This window comes from Ornithorhynchus anatinus, chromosome X1, assembly GCF_004115215.2.
Source record: "Ornithorhynchus anatinus isolate Pmale09 chromosome X1, mOrnAna1.pri.v4, whole genome shotgun sequence".
Lineage (NCBI taxonomy): Eukaryota > Metazoa > Chordata > Mammalia > Monotremata > Ornithorhynchidae > Ornithorhynchus > Ornithorhynchus anatinus.
In genome coordinates, this window is record NC_041749.1 from 114,812,702 (window position 1) to 114,832,247 (window position 19,546).

General features: G+C 50.6%; 1 protein-coding gene across 4 annotated transcripts in view; it reads left to right on the top strand.

Annotated features, from left to right (window-relative positions):
• NCAN (neurocan) overlaps positions 1 to 19,546 on the top strand; it is a 95,224-nt gene that overhangs the window by 38,820 nt on the left and 36,858 nt on the right. For all 4 annotated transcript variants that reach the window (XM_029051710.2, XM_029051708.1, XM_029051712.2 and 1 more), the window contains one exon: positions 8,945 to 10,933. In XM_029051710.2, the coding sequence (XP_028907543.1) occupies positions 8,945 to 10,933 (1,989 nt within the window). The remainder of the gene's footprint in view (positions 1 to 8,944; positions 10,934 to 19,546) is intronic.

A 19,546-nucleotide genomic window follows, 5' to 3' on the forward strand; every position in this document is an offset into this window, starting at 1 on the left:
GCGTTCAAGGACGATTAGGATGGAGTAGAAGTCATTGATTTGGCATAAAAGAGGTCATTTGTTACCTTAGAGAGGGCAGTTTCCGTGGTGTGAAAGGGGCAGAAGCCAGTTTGGAGGGGATCAAGGAGAAAATTGGAGGAAAGGAAATGGAGGCAGTGGTGTGGACAACTCGCTCAAGAAGTTTAGAGAGGAAGGGTAGGAGGGAGATGGGCCAATAACCAGAGGGAGACGCGGGGTCAAGGTAGGGATTTTTTAGGATGGGGAGACATGAGCATGTTTGAAAGCAGTGGGGAAGAAGCCACTGGAAAGCTTACGGTTGAAGATGGCATTCGGGGAGGGAAGAAGGGAGAGGGCAAGTGTTCGATGAGAAGGTGCGAAGGGATGGAGTCCTAGGCACAGGTGGAGGGGGTAGATTTTTGACAAAAGGTGGTAGATCTCCTCTGGTCATACTGCTGGGAACGATGAGAGTTGAAGAGGGGGCAGGAGGAGGAAGGGACTGGAGAGGAGCAGGAGAAATTTTAGGGAGATCATGCCAGATGGTTTCAATTTTATCAATGAAGTGCACGGCCAGGTCATTAGGGGCAAGAGATGTAGGGGGGCGGGGGCGGGAAGACAGGAGTTTGAGGAGGGAGTTAAATGTCTGAAATAGCTGGCACAGGCAATGGGCATGGGAGTCAGTAAGGCTGGAAAAATAATGCCAGTGACAGTTCTTATGCCATCCTGGGGGCAATGGTGGGGCACCCACTGTTGGATGCCTCTCCTTTTTGTGCTCAGCAGTGTCTGGGATTTAGGAGTCTGGAGCCACCTGCAAGGAATCACTGGGTCAGGGTCGGACGGGGAGGGGAGGGTCCTGAGCAGAGGATTTAGTTTGGGCTCAGGTGTGGGAAACCCAAATTCTGGCTGCCGGCTCCTATCCCCGGTGGCTGAAGCCTGGACATGGTGATTTCCCTTCATGGAGCCTCTGGTTGAAAGTTGCTGGGGTAGTTGGTGTGGGCCCAGCATCCAGCAGCTCAATGCTCATTTGGTTTAGAAACACAAGCCTCCCCCTGCTGCTTCTCCTTGCCCTCTTCCTGCTCCTCTCCCGCTCTCCGCCACCTCCCATCACCCTCAACCACAGCCTCATTAGGGCTTGAGGTCACCGAGCAGGCTACCACCAGCTAATTAATTCTTCCCTTTCAACAACAAATCACCTCCTGCTGACTTAAGTGAATGGCTGGCAGCGGGCAAAGTCACTTCTCCCTCCCCAGTGCCCTCCCTTCTTCCCCCTCCCCATGGGCTGGAAGGACCACTGGGAGTCCCCCTCAGTGCTGGGGAGAATTGAGATCCCTGGCAGTCAGCAGATCCCAATTTCCAATCCCAGAAATGCCACCATTTGATTTCTCCAGTGTCCAGCAGGACCAGAGTCTGTGCCAAGAAATGGGAGCAGGGGCATCTGTTCTAGAGAGGGCATTGATGCCATAAGGGCCACCTGGTTTTAGGGATCCCTAGGCCAGGGATGACTGTGCCATAAGAGTTCTTCCCCCTGAGTCAGGTGGTGCTGCTCCCCTTTGGGTGCTCATGCCAGGTAGGGTGCATCCATGCTGTCTCCCTGGCCATGCCCAAGACTGGCATGAGGGGAAGGAAATTGGGGGGGGGGGGAAGCAGAAGGAAGGCAGCAAAGTGGGCCCAGCTGATGTTTTACCTTTTCAACTAAAAATAAACGTTTTACCGCGGCAGCTTGTTAAAACTGGAATTGCAGATCTTAACAAATCGTTAAGTTTTATGGGCACAGCCCGTCAGCTGAGCACTCAAGGAAAGAGGGAGCTGTCAGCACTCCCAGCCCTGAGCTCTGGCAACGTCTCTCCCATCCCTCAGCCGGAGCCAGAGGCTCTCCGGCTGCTGGGACTCGGCCCCCTCCCTCCCACTTCGTTTCCCCCGTCACTTTTGCTCTTTCCCCTCTCTTCCCTATCCAGCCCAACCTGCAAACTGACCCCAAGACCAGGCAGGGAGTAAATGGGAGGTTAAGTTCCATCACCATGGAAACCAGGCCAGGGAGTCAATTTTGTTACTTTTGATTGAACGGAAAGAGACAAAGGAATTTTCAGTGGGTTGTTGGTTTTTTTTTCCAGGACAGTGGTTTGTTAGGGAGCTAATGGGAGAGGCTGCTGTCACAGAATCAGTGAACTCAAGGTCTGGGAGGGGCCTTGAGAGGTCATATACTCCATCCCTCTGCCTCGGGTGGGATTTCATTCCAACCAGCTCACAGAGAGAGCCCTCTGCCTCGCTGCTTAAAATTCTCCACCAAACCCTTTGGTTACTCATTCTGGGGTCTTTTGTCTTAAAGTCAGCAGTTCAGGAAGGTATTTAATGGACTTTAAGGCAAAGGAATAGGGCAGTTAAGGAGATTCAGAGGGACAAGGGCTGTACACTGTCACCCCTACCCCCCCACTTCCCCTCTCTCCCAGGAGAACACTAGTTCGTGTGGGTGACCAGGTTCAGGTGAGCCCTGGAACAGTGCCGGAAATGGAAGGGGGGCGATCCTGTGGAAACTCCAGCTGTATTGATGTTAAGACAATTGGCTCTGGAATTGCATACCTGGATTTCTGCCAAAGTCCTTTCTCCCTTTCTTCCCTGCAGGCTGATCCTGCCATTAGTCTGAAGGGAAACTGTTATTATAGACAGGAGGAGGGAGTGTTCAAGGTGCAAAGAGAGAATAATTTGAAGAAGGGAGAACATGGAGGGCACCAAAAGGGAGGGGGAAGGCCTGGAGGAGGAGGGGGAGAGATGGGGATGGCTGAGGGGCTAGGGGAGCCTAGGCAGAAAGCTGAGGAGAGACTCCAATCTGGAAAGCAGCTGTTGGGAGCAGGTGGCCTGTGAAGAGGAGGAGCACTCAGGTGGAGTTGGAAATTGATGTCCGCACGATACTCTCTCTCTCCGACCACATTTGCCTGACTCCCACAGCCTCCAGCCCAGACCTGGAAGCACCCATCTCCTGGGCATACTTGCCAAATGCTGATGAGGGCGGGGAGCAGGGGCCTTTCTCCCCAACCTCACCTTACATCCCACACAAAGCAGTGAAACTTGGACTTGGGGAGTGGTCTGGCTGGGAGTCAGAGGGAAGCCAGTTAGGCGGGAGGCCGTGGGATCCCAGAGGTGGAGACAGGGCTCTCTCTTCCAGGGTCGGAGATAGTGGTCACCCAGTCAGAAGGCAGAGGGGACTGAGAAATGCTCTTATTAAAGCCCTGATTCTAGTTAGACCGGAAAGGAACCCAAGTGTCCTGATCTCCTGACCCCTCGGGGGCCAAGGACTGCTTTCTTCTGCTGGAGGCTTTCAGAAAATCAAGGGCACCTTCAGGACCTGTCCCTCCTCACTAGACTCCCTCCCTGCTTTTCTTCGTCTCTTCCCCTTACACACTTCCCTTGCCAGGAGAAGGCAGTCTCCATGGCAACTCTTCAGTGCTGGGATTGGCTGGGATTCCTTAAAGCCCATGAGCCAGGCCTTCTTGTTCTCTTAGGCCCCTTGGATGCAAAGGATTGTGGGACTAAAGCTGGGGCCCTACTTGTCCCCAACTTCGACACAGGCCAGTCTCTCAAAAATCAACACCCTCACCTCCCAACTCAGGGCTGGCACTGTGCAAGCCTCCCGCGTGCTTTCCGTTGGACCCTTCCCCCTCCCCCCACCAACTTCACAGCCACCCAAGTCCAATGGAGGATGATGCTGAAAAAGGAAAATAATACTCTTTTACATTTAAAATCCTCTGTCTCTGCGTTTATTTCCCTGGTGCAAGCATCCTTTCTCGGGCCCTTTCTTTCTGCCTCTTTTTCTCCCTTCCTTTCTATTTTACTTTCTTTTGTCTGCCTGTTTATCTCTTGATTTTTCTCTCACTGGTCAAAAGAACATCCTGGTCTGGATCGGTGATCCATCCAGCCCAGGATTCTGTCTCCATGGCTGCAAGATGCTTGGAGGAACCGGATGTCGGCTGTATGCCTGGACCATCCAACATCTCGAATTTTCCCTCTAGTAACCTGTTATGCACTGCTTAACTGAATTTACCTGCTTTAAACCTATTGATAAAAGTGGCTACAACTCAGTAACATTTAACATTTCTCCAGGGAAAGGAGGCTTCAAAAAAATGAATAGGAGAACATTTAATTTAGAAAGTAGAAAGAAAATGTGGACTTTAGAAGCAGGAAGGGATAAAAAGAAATCTAAGTGATCTACTAGACTAGGGGTGGCTGAACCTCATGAGTGGAAGAGCTAGAAACAGAGACATAATTCGGCAGAGAGCTGCAGATCCAAATGGAGAAGCAGTATGGCCTAATGGACAGAGCACGGGTCTGGGAGTCAGAAGGATCTGGGTCCTAATTCTGACTCTGCCCCTTGCCTCCTGTGTGACCTTGGGCAATTCATTTAACTTCTCTGTGCCTCAGTAACCTCATCTGTAAAATGGGGATTAAGACTGTGAGCTCCATGTGGGGCATGGAGTAAGTCCAACCTGATTAGCTTGTATCTACCCCAGTGCTTAGTGTAAAGTACCTGGCACATAGTAAGTCCTAAACAGATACCATAGAAGAAATAAAAAAAAAGTTATTAGAAAAAGCCACAGAGAACCAGAAGGCTAAACAAAGACCCTGCATGGCTAGCTGGCAGAGGAAAAGAGGTCACCAGATGAAAAAGTCATTCTTTAAAAAGCAGAAGGCTCTCCCAAGTGAGAACGGAAAACCCATAAAAAGTGGCAGTTGGGTTGCAAACAGAAAATTTGGCGGGCCAAAAAAGAGTTGGAAGAGCATCTTGCATGAAATGCCAAAGCTAAATATAAGAGATCTTTAAAATATATCAAAAGTAGGAAGCAGGTTAGTGAATGAGTAGGGCCCCATGACCACGGTGGGGTAAAAACCGCACTCAGGGATGAAAAGGAGATAGCAGGGAACTCAATTAATTCTTCAGTTTGGTCATTACTAAGGAAGAAGAGAGATTCTCACCCCCAAACTGTTTTGTTTACCTGACAGGTCAGCAGAATGGAGTCGAATTGTGTTAGCTAATGATATTGAGAAATTAGATGGAAACAAATCACTGGACTAGATTCATTCATTCATTCAATAATATTTATTGAGTGCTTACTATGTGCAGAGCACTGCTCTAAGCTCTTGGAGTGTACAATTTGGCAACAGATAGAGACAATCCCTGCCCAATAATGGACTCACAGTCTAAACGGTCTAATTTAAACGGTCTAATTTAGACTAGACTAGATGGCATCCATCGGAAGTTCTGAAGGAACTCTTGGCAAGAGTCAGTAACCTAGCATTACAGCAGCGTGGCTCAGTGGAAAGAGCCCGGGCTTGGGAGTCAGAGGTCATGGGTTCAAATTCCACCTCTGCCACTCGGCTGTGTGACCTTGGGCAAGTCACTTTACTTCTCTGGGCCTCGGTGACCTCATCTGTAAAATGGGGATTCAGACTGTGAGCCTCACATGGGACAACCTGATGACCCTATATCTTCCCCCAGCGCTTAGAACAGTGCTCTGCGCATAGTAAGCACTTAGCAAATACCAACATTATCATTATTAAGTAGCACTCTAATAATAATAATAATACTAATGATTATAATATTGGTTAAGCGTTTGTGTGCCAAAAGCTGTAGATACAGAGTGATCAGATCCGTCACAGGCCCTGTCCCACACAGGACTCACAGTCCAAGGGAAAGGAGTTCAGATGTTTAATCCCCCTTATACAGGTGAGGAAATTGAAGCACAGAGAAGTTAAATGTCTTACCCAAGGTCATACAGCTCACAGGCAGTGGAACTGGGATTAGAACTCAGGTCTCCTGACTCCGAGTCATGTGCTCTTTCCACTAGACTGCAAGCTCACTGTGGGCAGGGAACGTGTCTACTAACTCTGTTGCATTGTGCCCTCCCAAGCACTTAGAACAATGTCCTGCACACAGTAAGTGCTCAATAAATACCACTGATGGATTGATCAGGCCACTCTAATGGAGAACTGGTGAATTGCTAATGTAACTCCCATTTATAAGGGTATTTGAAGTGATCCTGGTAATTATAAACTGGTGAGGCTCACTTCTATATATGGCAACTTAGTAGAATCTATAAATAAGTTTAGGAGCAGGAGCAAAGAAAAGCAATCTGCTGGGGAGGGGCCAATATCAATCTATCAATCAGTAGCATTTATTGAGCACCTAGTTTGGGGAGAGCACTATTCTAAGCACTTGGGGGATTACAGTTAAATGAGTAGACATGGTTCTTGGCCTCAAAGGGTTTACAGAAGTAGCATGGCATAGTGGATAAAGCACAGGCCTGGGATTCAGAAGGACCTGGGTTCTAATCCCAGCTCTGCCACTTGTCTACCACGTGACCTTGGGCAAGTCATTTTGCTTCCTGCGCCTCATTTACCTCATCTGTAAAATGGGGATTGAGATTGTGAGCCCCACATGAGACAGGAACTGTTTCCAACCCGATTATCTGGTGTCCACCCCAACATTTTAGTACAGTGCCCGGCACATTGTAAGTGCTTAACAAATACCACAGTTATCATTATCATTTACAATCTAATGAGGAAGACAGACTCTGAAATAAATTACAGGTAGCGGGAAAGCAACAGAGTATAAAGATTGTGGTAACTTTAGTGCTTAGGTGGCAGAAATAGTGTGGGGAGATGAGAGATTAATCAGGAAACCCTCCTGGAGGAGAAGTGCTTTCTGTAGGGGGAAATCAAGTCCCATCGATCTATTGGAGTTTTTGAAGCAAGAGAGAAGGGAACCAGATTTTGAAAAGATCTCTGACAAGGTTCCACACCAAAGACTGCTGAAAAACATGGAGTAATCATGAGATTGAAGGAATTGTTTTGCCAGAGAGAGAAAACTGACTAAAAGAGAGAAAAGAGAGAGTAGGGATAAACGATCATTTGCCTGGATGGAGAAGTATAAATAGTGGGGATGAACGCCACAGCCAGTTTTCTTTAACATCTTCAGAAATGATCTGGCAGAGGGCATTGTACCCGATAAACTCTCCAATTTGACAGATGACGCCAAGCTCTTCTGGGGGGTGACATGCCATACGGAGGGTCATAAACCGCAGGAAGGTCTCAGGGCTGAATAGTGGGTAGGAAAGTGGGAGGGAAGCTTCGTGAGCAAGGCTGAGGTAATGTGTGTGCAGAAAAATAATCCCAAGTACAACCACATGACGATGGTTCCTAAACTAACAGTTATGACTCAGGAAAGATCTCCGAGTCATTGCTGATTGCTCTTTTAAATCATCTGTTCAATGGGTGGTGGTAGCCAAAAAGACCAGCCAAATGTTGAGCACCACCAGGAAGGTACTGGAAAGCAAAATAAAAAATGGAGAAAACAATATATAAAGACAAGGGTTATCCAAGCCCTAGAATACTGTGGGCAGCTCTGGTTGCTGCAATTTAGGCTGTGGAGACTGGCAATAGCGAAGGGCACCCAAGACTGTAAGCTCGTTGTGGGCAGGGAACGTGTCTCCCAACTCGGTTATTTTGAACTCTTCCAAGTGCTCAATACAGTGTTGTGCACACAGTAAGCGCTCAATAAATACTACTGATTGATTGATTGATTGAAAGAAGATCGGGGGATTGGAGGAGGGTCTTCAGGAAAATAGCCTGAAAAGTCAAGACTCTGTTTGGAAAGATGCAGGCCAAGAGGGGACACGGTTCAAGTTTACAACATGATGAAGGTTGTGGGTAGGACCAACATGGAATTGTTCCCCCAATCCAAAGCCCTGGGATAAGGGGGAACCCACTGAAGTTTGAAGATGGAAGGTTCAGATCAAAAGGAGACAGTTCTTCACACAGAAGATAGACAGGTATGGAAGCAGTTACCACAGGAAGTTATTCAGCGAAAAATAACTAAAGGTTCAAGGAGGTTATGGATAAATTCATGGACGAGTGCGAAAAATAACTATAGGTTCAAGGAGGTTATGGATAAATTCATGGACGAGCCATCTAAGATGGGATAGTTAGGGTTATAGAGGTTAGAGTTAGGGTTATCACATGGCTCATCTAAGATGGACGTTTGGAGGATACAGCAACACTAATGAAGGTGTGAATGAATTGTCTCAGTTCTCTTTTTTATCTTTCAATCGATCAATGGCATTTATTAATACTGTACTAAGCACTGGGGTAGATACAAGATCACCAGGATGGACACAGTCCCTGTCCTACAAGGGGCTCACACTCTAAATGGGAGGGGAACAGGCATTTCATCCCCATTTTACAGATGAGGACACTGAGGCACAGAGAAGATAACTGTGGTATTTGTTAAGAGTTTACTGTGCACCAAACACTGTACTAAGCATTGAGGTGGATACAAGCAAATTGGGTTGGACACGGTCCCTGTCCCACACAGGGTTTACAGTCTTAATCCCCATTTTACAGATGAGGTAACCGAGGCCCAGAGAAGTGAAGTGACTTGCCCAAGGTCACACAGAGAACAAGCGGCAGAGCCAGGATTAGAACCCGAGTCCCTCTGAGTCCCAGGCCTGTGCTCTATCCACTAGGCGACCCTGCTTCTCCAATGTGACTTGCCTAAGGTCATATAGCAGGCAAGGGGCAGAGCCAGGATTAGAGCCCACATCCTCTGACTCCCAAGCCCATGATCTTTCCATTAGGCCATGCTTCTTCCCAGATTTGGGGCAGCTGTTTACCTGTCCCACATTGGGATCACAATCTAAGAAGGAAGAAGAACAGGAATTGAATCCCCATGTTGCAACTGAGGAAACTAAGGCACAGGGAAGTGAAGCGACTTGCCCAAGGTCCCACAGCAGGCAAGTAGTGGAGCCAGGATTAGAACCCAGGTCCTCTGACTCCCAGGCCCGGGCTCTTTCAACTAGATCGCAGTGCTTCTCACTGGTTCAATTCCCTGGGTCCCCGTTCTCCTCCCATGATTGCCCTCCGGCTTCCTGCTAATTGTGCCAAATGTGCCTTCTTGCAGACGTGCCAGGATCCGAGAAATCAGGGAGCCCACCTAGCCTCCTGACCTCTGTGTCTGACCTCGAGGAGAGAGAAGACCCAGAAATGATCAGAAATCCAGCCCTGGCTCCTGAAGAAGGCAACCGGCCCTCACTGACGCAGCCCGAAGAGCGTCCAGTCACCAGTGTCCAGGAGCCAAGAGCCTTCCCGGTCCCAACCCAAGAGCCAACATCATCAGCCAACACCGACAGCTGGGCAGCAAGTCTAAGCCCTGATGCTCCTCTGACAGTGGCAACCCTAGATCAGGCTGGGGGTGGGCTCCTCTGGCGCCTGAGGGACACTGGGACACCAAGACAGACAGACAGCCCTCCTAGCCAATATGCCACCCGGTACCCGTTGCCCACCAGTAGTGGTGTGCTGACCGGAAGAGCAGAGAGCAGCTCCCGCCAATGGGTCCAGGGGGAGGATTCCGAGGTCTCCTCTGGGGAGGCCCGTGTCAGCAAAGAGGTGGATGTGCCCGTCCTGGCCATGCTGCGGGCTCCCAAGCCCTTCCCGTTGTCCTCACTCTCTCCTACCCCAGGGACCTCCCTTCCTCAAGATTTCACCCCACCCAGCAGAATGACACCAGGGGCCTCTCTGCAGGAGCCCCAGGGGGAACCCAGCGAAATTGCTATCTTCCCAGAGGATCCCACAGCTTCCCAGACCCAGCATGTCAACTGGAGTTCCACAGGCACCCAGGACCCCGGATGGGGCAGAAGTGGGCAAGAGAGAATTGGGGAAGAGTCTCCCACCCCTCCAGCGCCCCTCACAATGGACAGGCGGGAAGAGTCAGTCACTGAAATTGGATCCCCCTACAGAGGGCAGGAGGCACGCCAGGTTGGACAAGACCAAGACCCCGATCCGCCTTCCCTTCTCAGCGAGACGGAGACCACTGTGCCCGGAGCTACCTCCTGGCAGGGTACCGGGGTGGCCCTGGCAGGGACAACCGCTTCGGTACCCCAAGAGGAGACTCCATCCACCATCCTGCTGGCCTCCCATCCCATGAACAGAGTCGGCGGTGACCTTGACTCTCTGCCTCCCATCAGGATCACCGCAGACCCCTCCACGACCCCTGGCTACCTGGCTACCGAAGCGACCGAAGAAGCGGAGGTGGAGATGGAGGAGAAGGAAGAGGTTGAGGAAGAAGAGGAAGGACCTGGCTTTCACACGGTGGCTACTTCCTCTGCGTATGCTGTCCAAAGCCAGACCCCAGCTAGTTCCACCTCGCAGTCCGGGCCCGATGAGCCCAGCCCCGGACACCTCACCTCACGGAACCCCCTGGAGCCAGAGTCGGCCCCCTGGAGACCCCAGCCAGAAAGCAGAACCGAAGGCCTTCTAGAGTCATTTTGGGCGACCCCAGACCCTACCCAAGCCAACTCACTGGCCGGGCTACCTGCCCAAGAGGGTGGCCCCTCGGGAGAACCCGTGCTTGCTCCAGAGCCATTGAACTCCTGGACCCCAAAGTCTCTGAGCCCAAATGGCCCAGAGGAATCAGGGGGCCGAGTTCTCCAGGGAACCCCGACCAGCATCCCAGAGCAGGACATGGACGATGCCTCAGGGGAAGGCAGAAGAGAGTTGCCCAGTCCTCTGGGGCTCCCGGCACCCCACCCCACCACCAACGGCTTGCTCAGCAGCAGCGAGGAGACCCTGCGCCCCAGTGAGGCTTTGCCAGAGCTACCTGAGACCCTGCTCTCCCTGCAGCCAGGACTCGGGGAGGGTGGGGAGCCCACTGGCCCCGAGGGTAAGACCCTGCCTGAGGAGGGCTCAGAAGAACCCACCACGGACGAAGGGAGCTATTCCCTCGGGCCAGAAGGGGCATCCCCCGAGGAGGCTGAGCGGGGCCCCGTGACAGATTCCGGTGGCTTGGCCCTGGGGGAGGAGGCCGGGAGTGGACCAGAGGACCGGATGCTGCCTATGGCAGAGGATTTGGAGATCCCATCCTGGACCCTGGAGAGTAACCTGAGCACAGAATGTAAGTGCTTGTCCCCAGGGACCGAGAGGGCCAGGGAAAGTTCCCAGGGGTGGCTATAATGTAGGATCCCTTCACCCTGGAACCCAGGATCCTCTGTTTCCCACCTGCCCTTGCCCAACTCTTCCACAGCCCCAGCCCTTTAAAAAACAGTAGGTCTTCAGCTCCACCCAAGACCAGAAGACAAAACAGGTTTCCCTTGCAGCAGGAGGGATGGAGATTAGACTCAAGGAAGAACCCCCTGAAAGTCCCGACTGGGGATGCTGGCCTGAGAGACCTGATGATGATGATGATGATGTTGGTATTTGTTAAGCGCTTACTATGTGCAGAGCACTGTTCTAAGCGCTGGGGTAGACATAGGGGAATCAGGTTGTCCCACATGGGCTCACAGTCTTAATCCCCATTTTACAGATGAGGTAACTGAGGCCCAGAGAAGTTAAGTGACTTGCCCACAGTCACACAGCTGACAAAATGGCAGAGCCGGGATTCGAACTCATGACCTCTGACTCCAAAGCCCGTGCTCTTTCCACTGAGCCACGCTGCTTCTCAGACCTAGAGAGGATAGACAATCTCCTTTTCCTTGCAATCCTTTAGGAATATCGGGGACAGATTAGGGGCAGTCCTATCTTGGAGATAGGAAATTGACTTGGTTGCCATCCAGCCAAATGATTCTGCAACTCCCCTGTTGCTGCTGGGAGTATTTCCCCCACCCATTTCCCCGATCCCTCCTAGCCCCTTCTCCTACCAATAATAATGGTATCTGTTAAGTGCTTACTACGTCCCAGGCATTGTACTAAGCACTGGAGTAGAGGCAAGGTAACTAGGTTGGATGCAGTTCCTGTCCCACATAAAGCTCATAGTCTTAATCCCCATTTTACAGATGAGGTAACTAAGGCACAGAGAAGTTAAGTGATTTGCCCAAGGTCACATAGCAGACAAGCGGTGGAGCCGGAATTAGAACCTAGGTCCTTCTGACACCCAGGCCCAGGCTCTTTTCACTAGGCCATGCTGCTTCCTGTCTGCCGTTGACATGCCAGACCCACTAGTCCACAGGGTAATCCCTCCCCTTCCCCGCCCATCCCACGTTATGGTGCCGAGACCAAGGATCTGCTTGTCAATAATAATAGTAATAATAATAATAGTATTTGTTAAGTGATGACTATGTGCCAAGCACTGTACTAAGTGCTGGGAATGATATAAGATCATCAGGTCCCACATAAGGCTCACAGTCTAAGTAGGAGAGAGAACGGTATTGAATCCCCATTTTGCAGATGAGGAAACTGAGGCACAGAGCAGTGAAGTGACTTTCCCAAGGTCACACAGCAGGCAAGTGGCGGGACTGGGATTAGAACCTAAATCCTCTGACTCCCAGTCCCATGCTCTTTCCACTAGGCTAAGCTGCTACTCTAGGGGCACTGGTACCTCTTGGAGAGCCCAGCCACTTTCCCCCCGCGCCTGCCACCAAAGTGGTGGCATGCTGCCAGCTGGGCCGTGCCCACCTCTAATTAAATTATGCTTGTGGGGGATTGATGCTCTTATTTAGCTAGTCCAATTGCCTAGACGATGAGGGTGGCAGAGACGACGATAATGTCCCTGCCCTGGGGATGCCCCAGTGCCTTTGTTCCAGGTGCTGTCGAGGTTTTTTTATTTGCTTCAGATCCCATATTCTTGTTGCAATGCCCACCGCCGCTCTCGCCAGTTACACCGGTACTAATCGAAATGGAAAGACATCCTTTGAAATCAAACGTACGTCCTCTACCTCCCCCAAATGCTGCCAGATGGTTGATTTGATTTGATTTTTGTGGTGAGAGGATTCTGTCTGGCAGGCTGAATCTGTTCCCCTCCCCCCCCCCCATTTCTTGTCTCACTGGGTTTGTGTCCCTGAGGGGTTTCTGCTGGGGAAGGGAGTGGGTCGGGGTCGTGGGGAGGAGCATCAGATCGGCTCAGAACCCGGCAGCCAGCGGAGGTGTCATAGGTGACGGTCTGACGGTCTGGAGCGGAGGCCACAAGGCCAAGGCACCTTCAGGGGCCGGGGGGTCAGTTACCTAGGGATCCGTAGAGAGAACCTGGGTGGTGGGAAGTTACAGAGATGGGGTTGGGGAGGAAAGCGGGGGCAGGATCTGGGAGAATCGGGGAGGCGAGGCAGGCAGACAATCCCAATCCTCATCTTGTGGACAGACAGAGTGAGTCGCGACGGGATTGAGCTGAGAAAGCCCCCAGGGTGGGAGGGCTTCCTGACAGGGGTGGCCTCCAGCTCTGGGATGCAAAGGGAGAGGATATGGTCCGGTGGATGGTAAAGAAGGTGTTCCATGCAGGAGCATCGGAGTCCGGAGAACGAGGAAACTGGGGAGCTGGGCCCTCTCTTACTTCCTTCACGCAAAGGGAAAATTTAGACCCAAGGATGCTCCCTTCTCCTCCCCACCACATCCCATTGGGCCCAGAAGAAGGTGAGAGCGTCTCCACTTCCTGCCTGGGGAGTGCTTGTGTGGTTCCTCTCTTCCGAAGGGGCAAGTAGGAGTCAGAGGTCATGGGTTCTAATCCCGGCTCCTCCACCTGTCAGCTGTGTGACTTTGGGCAAGTCACTTGACTTCTCGGTGCCTCATCTGTAAAATGGGGATTAAGACTGCGAGCCTCACGTGGGACACCCTGATTACCCTGTATCTACCCCAGCGCTTAGAACAGTGCTCGACACATAGTAAGCGCTTAACAAATACCAACATCATTATTATTATTCTTCTCAGACTTTTCTTTCTCATCACCCCTCCGTGACAGATGGCGCCCTCTGGAATCCTAATTCCCCTGCACCCTGAAGGGTCTGGCGCCAAGCCCTCTGTGCTCATGATTGTCCAAACTCACCCTGCTTGGGGTGTGTGAGTGTGTGTTTGGGGGGGAATTTCTTGTCTATTTGCCTCCTTGCTCTCTCTCCTAAAGAAGACTTTTTTTATGATATTTGTTAAGCACTTACTATGCACCAGACACTGTACTAAGCACTGAGATAGATACAAGATAATCAGGTTTGACACAGTCCATGTCCCACATGGAACTCATAGTCTTAATCCCCATTTTTCAGATGAGGTAACTGAGACACAGAGAAGTTAAGCGACTTGCCCAAGGTCACACAGCAGACAACTGATTAGAACCCAGGTCCTTCTGACTCCCAGGCCTGTGTTCAATCCATTAGGCCACACTGATTCCCATAAGGGAGCAGGTCCAGCCCTGCATAGGGGGTGGCGGTTGTGGCCCCCCTTGGAGGGTCTCATAACTGTAGGGAGGGAGGTGTGGCTCTGTAGGTGCGGGAGAGCCTGGGCGCCTCCCTTCTGGCAGGGCTAGGGAAAGAGCCCGGGGAGTTGGGAGAGAAAGGGAGGATCCACTAATAGTAAGAGAGCCCACCCCAACCCCAGCTGCCACTCTCCGAGGACCTGAACCAGCAGAGGAGCACAGAAGCAGCCAAAAAACAGGAAAGGTCCCCTCTGCCCACTCAACCCAACCCAAACACCCTCAATTTTTACATGAAGAAATGAAATCAGGTTTCATTTGGGCTTGGCAGGAGCACTCTGGCAGCTCCCAAACCAGGAAATGAGAGTCCACAGAGAGTGAGGAGGACCCAGGCCAGGGGGGTTGGCTGATTGGGTTAATGACAGCAGCCTCCACGGGTCCTCGCAGCAGGGCATGGAGTTTGAAATCTTCTTGACCCCGTGTGGAATGAGATTCCGGCAGGCATCGTCTGTCTCTGCAGTATTCATTGGTAAATCATTATGAGTGGCCGCCCTGAAGTACCAGCCAGCGCCGCCCAAACTGCTAGAACCCCTCTCTCTTTAAGCTGACTGACTCCTTCCTGATTAGAGGGCTGGAGCCTGGAGCTGTCTCCCCCCACACCACCCCCTCCCCTTCAGCCCCCTCCCCCTGCTGGGCCAGGAGTCTGGGAGGGAGAAGATTTGCAGGGACTTGTCTGGATCCCAGGTGCTCTGGGCTTGAAGCTGACGCCCTGCCTTTATGGTCCTGGTTCGATGCCACTTTGGGGCTCTTGGGGTAGGCTCTGATGAGCCAGGAGGGACGCTACAGTCAAGAGCGACCCAAGTCTGCTATTTAGGCTGATTTGTCATCTGCTTTGGCGCGACCCTTGAGCAGGCCCTCAGCCACTGGAGAGGTCATGCGACTATAATCCCCCCTGCCCCCACCAACCTTGGTTCTGAGCAGCAGCGGGCATGGGAGGGAGAGTGGCTGACGTGCCAAAGTGCCCAGGCCTGGTCCTGCTCGTAGAGAACATGGTCTAATGGAAAGAGCATGGGCCTTTAAGAGGGAGTGGGATCCAATCTGGGTGTGACCTTGGGCAAATCACTTAACTCCTCTAGGTCTCGATTTCTTCATCTGTAAAATGGCGACTAAATACCTGTTCTTTCTTCCTAAAACTTTGGGTTCTGTTTCTTTTGGACAGTGACTGTGTCCGGTTTGCATGTAACGTATCTCTCCCAGTGTTTAATACAGTGCTTGGCACATAGCACTCAGCAAAACCCACAATTGTTATTATTATTAATTTTTTATGATATTTGGTAAGCACTTACTACGTGTCAGGCACTGTTTGAAGTACTGGAGTCGATACAAAGTAATCAGGTTGGACACAGTCCCTGCCTCTCATGGGACTCCCAGTCTTAATCCCCATTTTACAGATGAGGGAACTGAGGCTCAGGTAAGTGAAATGACTTGCCCAAGGTCTCCCAGCAGACAAATGGCAGAGCTGGTATTAGAACCCAGGTCCTTCTGACTCCCAGGCCTGTGCTCTATTCACTAGGCCATGCTGCTTCTTTTATTACCAACGAATCCCAGCCCCTTCTAGCCAGAGACGGTGTCTGATTTTCTCTCATCTCTTAGTATGGTGCTTTGCATACAGTAGGCTTTTAATACTATTACTATTACCTCCCATTTCCTTCTTGGTTAAGCAAGCCAGCACCATGTGGAGCTGAGGTACCCCTCTTCCTGTCTTCTCCATCTGGGCTTCCAATTCTCGTGGGCTTCCCTGAGGCGACTGTGGCGTCTGTAGCAGAAATTCAGCCGTTTGGGCCCTGGTGCTTGCTTATGTGCTTTTTTTGGTGTGTTTTTGTTTTCTTTTTAATTAGACGAGCTTTGGCGCTGCTGAGTGTCTCGGGCTGAGCGAGCCCCTGAGGAGCATGCCGAAGCGCTTAGGGAGATTTCTTCCCTCACCCTGTGCTTGCTCCCTCCAGTGTGGGCAGCTCTTGCATTAATAATAGCAACAATAATGATAATATTTGTTAAGTGCTTACTATGTGCCAACTTCTGTAGTAAGCGCTGGGACTGATTCCAGATTATCAGGTTGGACACAGTCCCTGACCCACGTGGGGCTCACAGTCTAAGAAGGAGGGAGAACAGGTATTATTACTGGAGAGGTCCTGTGACTATAATAATATAACAGTAATAATAGTGCTATTTGACATGGTCCATGTCCCTAATAATAATAATGATAATAATAATTATGCTATTAAAGTGCTTACTATGTGCCAAGCACTGTAGTAAATGCTGAGTTAGATACAAAACAATCAGGGCAATGGGGCTCACAGTCTAAGTAGAAGGGACAACAGGTATTGAATCCCCATTTTCCAGATGAAGAACCAGAGGCACAGGGAAGTTAAGCGACTTGTATTGCTGACAACCACCTCCCATCAACAGTATACTGGGGTTCCTGTAAGAAAACCCCGCAAAAAGAGAAAGAATCTGCCAGTCACCCCATTATGATTTCCTAAGAATGACATGACACTGCAAGAGGTCCAAAGCAATTCAGTTTACTAGCTCTCTCCACACTGGTGCACAGACCAATGGACTCTGTCTTGCAAAACCCAACTGGCAGAGCAGAGATTATTGTCTCCTGGTCCCTCTTTTACCAGCTCAACATCCTTTTGCCCCTCCCTGGTTCTGCCCCAAGGGTGGGAATCCTGGCCTCTGATGTCACTCTGGGTCATCTGGGGTATTTCCGAGGGGTGTCTGCATATTCTCAATTCTCCTCCTGGAGCTTTGGGATTATTCTTGTTGATGTCCTATTGTCCTTCTTCCTTGTGTCTGGAAATGTCCAAATTCCACTTTACTTTTTTTTTAAAATGGTATTTGTTGAGAGCTTATTATATGCCAGGCACTGTACTACGTGCTGGGATAGATAAAAGATAATGAGGTTGGACACAGTCTATGTCCCATATAATAATAATAATAATAATGCTATTTGATATGGTCCATGTCCCACATAATAATAATAATAATAATGATAATGATTATGCTATTTAAGTGCTTACCATGTGCCAAGCACTGTAGTAAACGCTGAGGTAGATACAAAACATTCAGGGCAATGGGGACTCACAGTCTAAGTAGAAGGGAGAACAGGTATTGAATCCTCATTTTGCAGCTGAGGAAACTGAGGCACAGAGAAGGTAAGCGACTTATCCAAGGTCACCTAGGAGGTAAGTGGAGGAGCTGGGAATAGAATCCAGGACTTCCGATTCCCAGGCCCATGTCCTTTCCACTAGGCCACCCTGCTTCCTGGTGTTTTATAATAATAATAATGTTGCTATTTGTTAAGCGCTTACTATGTGCAGAGCACTGTTCTAAGCGCTGGGGTAAACACAGGGGAATCAGGCTGTCCCACGTGGGGCTCACAGTCTTAATCCCCATTTTACAGATGAGGGAACTGAGGCACAGAGAAGTTAAGTGACTTGCCCACAGTCACACAGCTGACAAGTGGCAGAGCTGGGATTTGAACTCATGAGCCGTGACTCCAAAGCCCGTGCTCTTTCCACTGCGCCACGCACTGCTGTGCTATCACCAGTAACTAACTGCCCTGCCCCATCCTTCTGCTCCTTTCATAATATATGTATGTATATTACGTATATAATCAGGAAAGTGGTGGCGCTGGAATTAGAGTCAACCCCCATTTTACAGATGAGGAAACTGAGGCACCAAGACATGAAGTGACTTGTCACAAGGCAAGCAACTGGCAGAGCTGGGATGAGAACTCAAGTCTTGTCTCCCAGGCCTGGACTCTTTCTGCTTGACCATGGGACTTCTATACAGTGAGAGCTTAAGGGGTTAGCACCAGGAAGATGGGGGAAGTAATTAGAGAAGACCTCCTGGGAGAAGCAATCTTAGAAAGAGGGTTCGGCGAAGCTGAAGGGGAGGCTGTCCCAGACAGGGAGATAAGCATCAGCAGTGGTTCAGAGACGAGAGACTGAGAGTTAAGAGCAAGGGATGGTTAGGAGTTTTGCCTTGGAGGAGTGAGGAGCCTGAGGTGGGGGAGTGACAGGAGAGGAGAGGAGACAGCTAAGAGGGAGTCGATTAACGGAGAACCCCTTTCTCCTCTCCTAGACTCAATTCCTGCATTACAACTCTTGTGAGGCTCTGTCTCCAGCCCCTCCACCCACCGCCTCCCTTCAGCATTTACTGGGGACGTGGTCTGCCTCTCCTGGTTGGCAAAGAGTGGGTGGGCAGGGACATGGGCTCCAGTCAGACTGGCCCAAAAGACCTCAGCCAAATTTGGTTCAGGTGTGGAATCCCCATCCAATTCTCTACCTCTTCATTAAGGGCTTCCAAGGGTCAGGGTGCTGTGGGGTTTTGGCTGGACAACCCCCCCCGCCCCCAACCCAAATTGTTAGTGTATTGTTTCTGCTGCTTGGGCTACTGGGGTTACAAGTTCCCAGAAGGCATCAGGCACAGCTGCCCCTGCTGAACGGGGCTGCATATGCGTGGCAGATCCCTCTTTCGGTTTGGGTGGGGTAGTGGGCCTGGCTTGTGAAAACTGGAGCGTTTCAGGAATCCTGGGAATGTTTATTAAGACCAGGTGCCCAAAGCCAGGGCCCCCCAGCAGAATCGGAAAGTCTCCCCACACATCTGTCTTTTCAGCCACGTGTGCACATACAGCTAGAGATCCCCAGCAGTAGTACCATCTCCAAGTTCTAACAATAATATATTTATATTGGTGACAAGTAATGTTATCAGCAATGAATATTGGCATTTGGCAATATTATCTGTACTGCTTGTATTAGCAATTAGAGCCTGGAATATCAATAGCACCATGAAAGGACCAACCTAGTAATAATGGCATTGGAGTTCCAGGCTCTTCCCTTAAATGCATTTGAGCTAAAGTTTTGGGGTCTCCTTGCTTTCCCACCTGGACTGTAATTCCGGTTCCCAGGCTTTTCCAACCTAAGGCTCCCCTAAGCCACCACAGAGCCAACTTTCAAAATATATGAAATTCCAAGAGTCTCTTCTGCCTTGCTGGAAAGGCTGCCCCTGGCCAGGAATATTTTAGCTTTCTGCTCTGTTTCCCTGTGGGGGGAAAGCAACGTGGATCTTTAAAGCTGAGAGTCACTGAGGGGCCAGTCTGTCAACACACTTAATATTCACCATTTGAAGTTCTCCCCGCTCTGGGAGAGAAGCTGCTTGACTCATAAAATGTGTCTTAATGTTCCGAGCCAGGGATGTAATTGGACCCATTTCAGTGCAGCGGTGCACCCCACCCTGGAGCTGAGTCCTCCCTTTCTGCTGTGCAGAGGAGACGTGGCTGTGTGAAATCAGGGGAAGCCGAGAGGCCCAAGACTTGGGCCAAAATCCCAAGTCCCT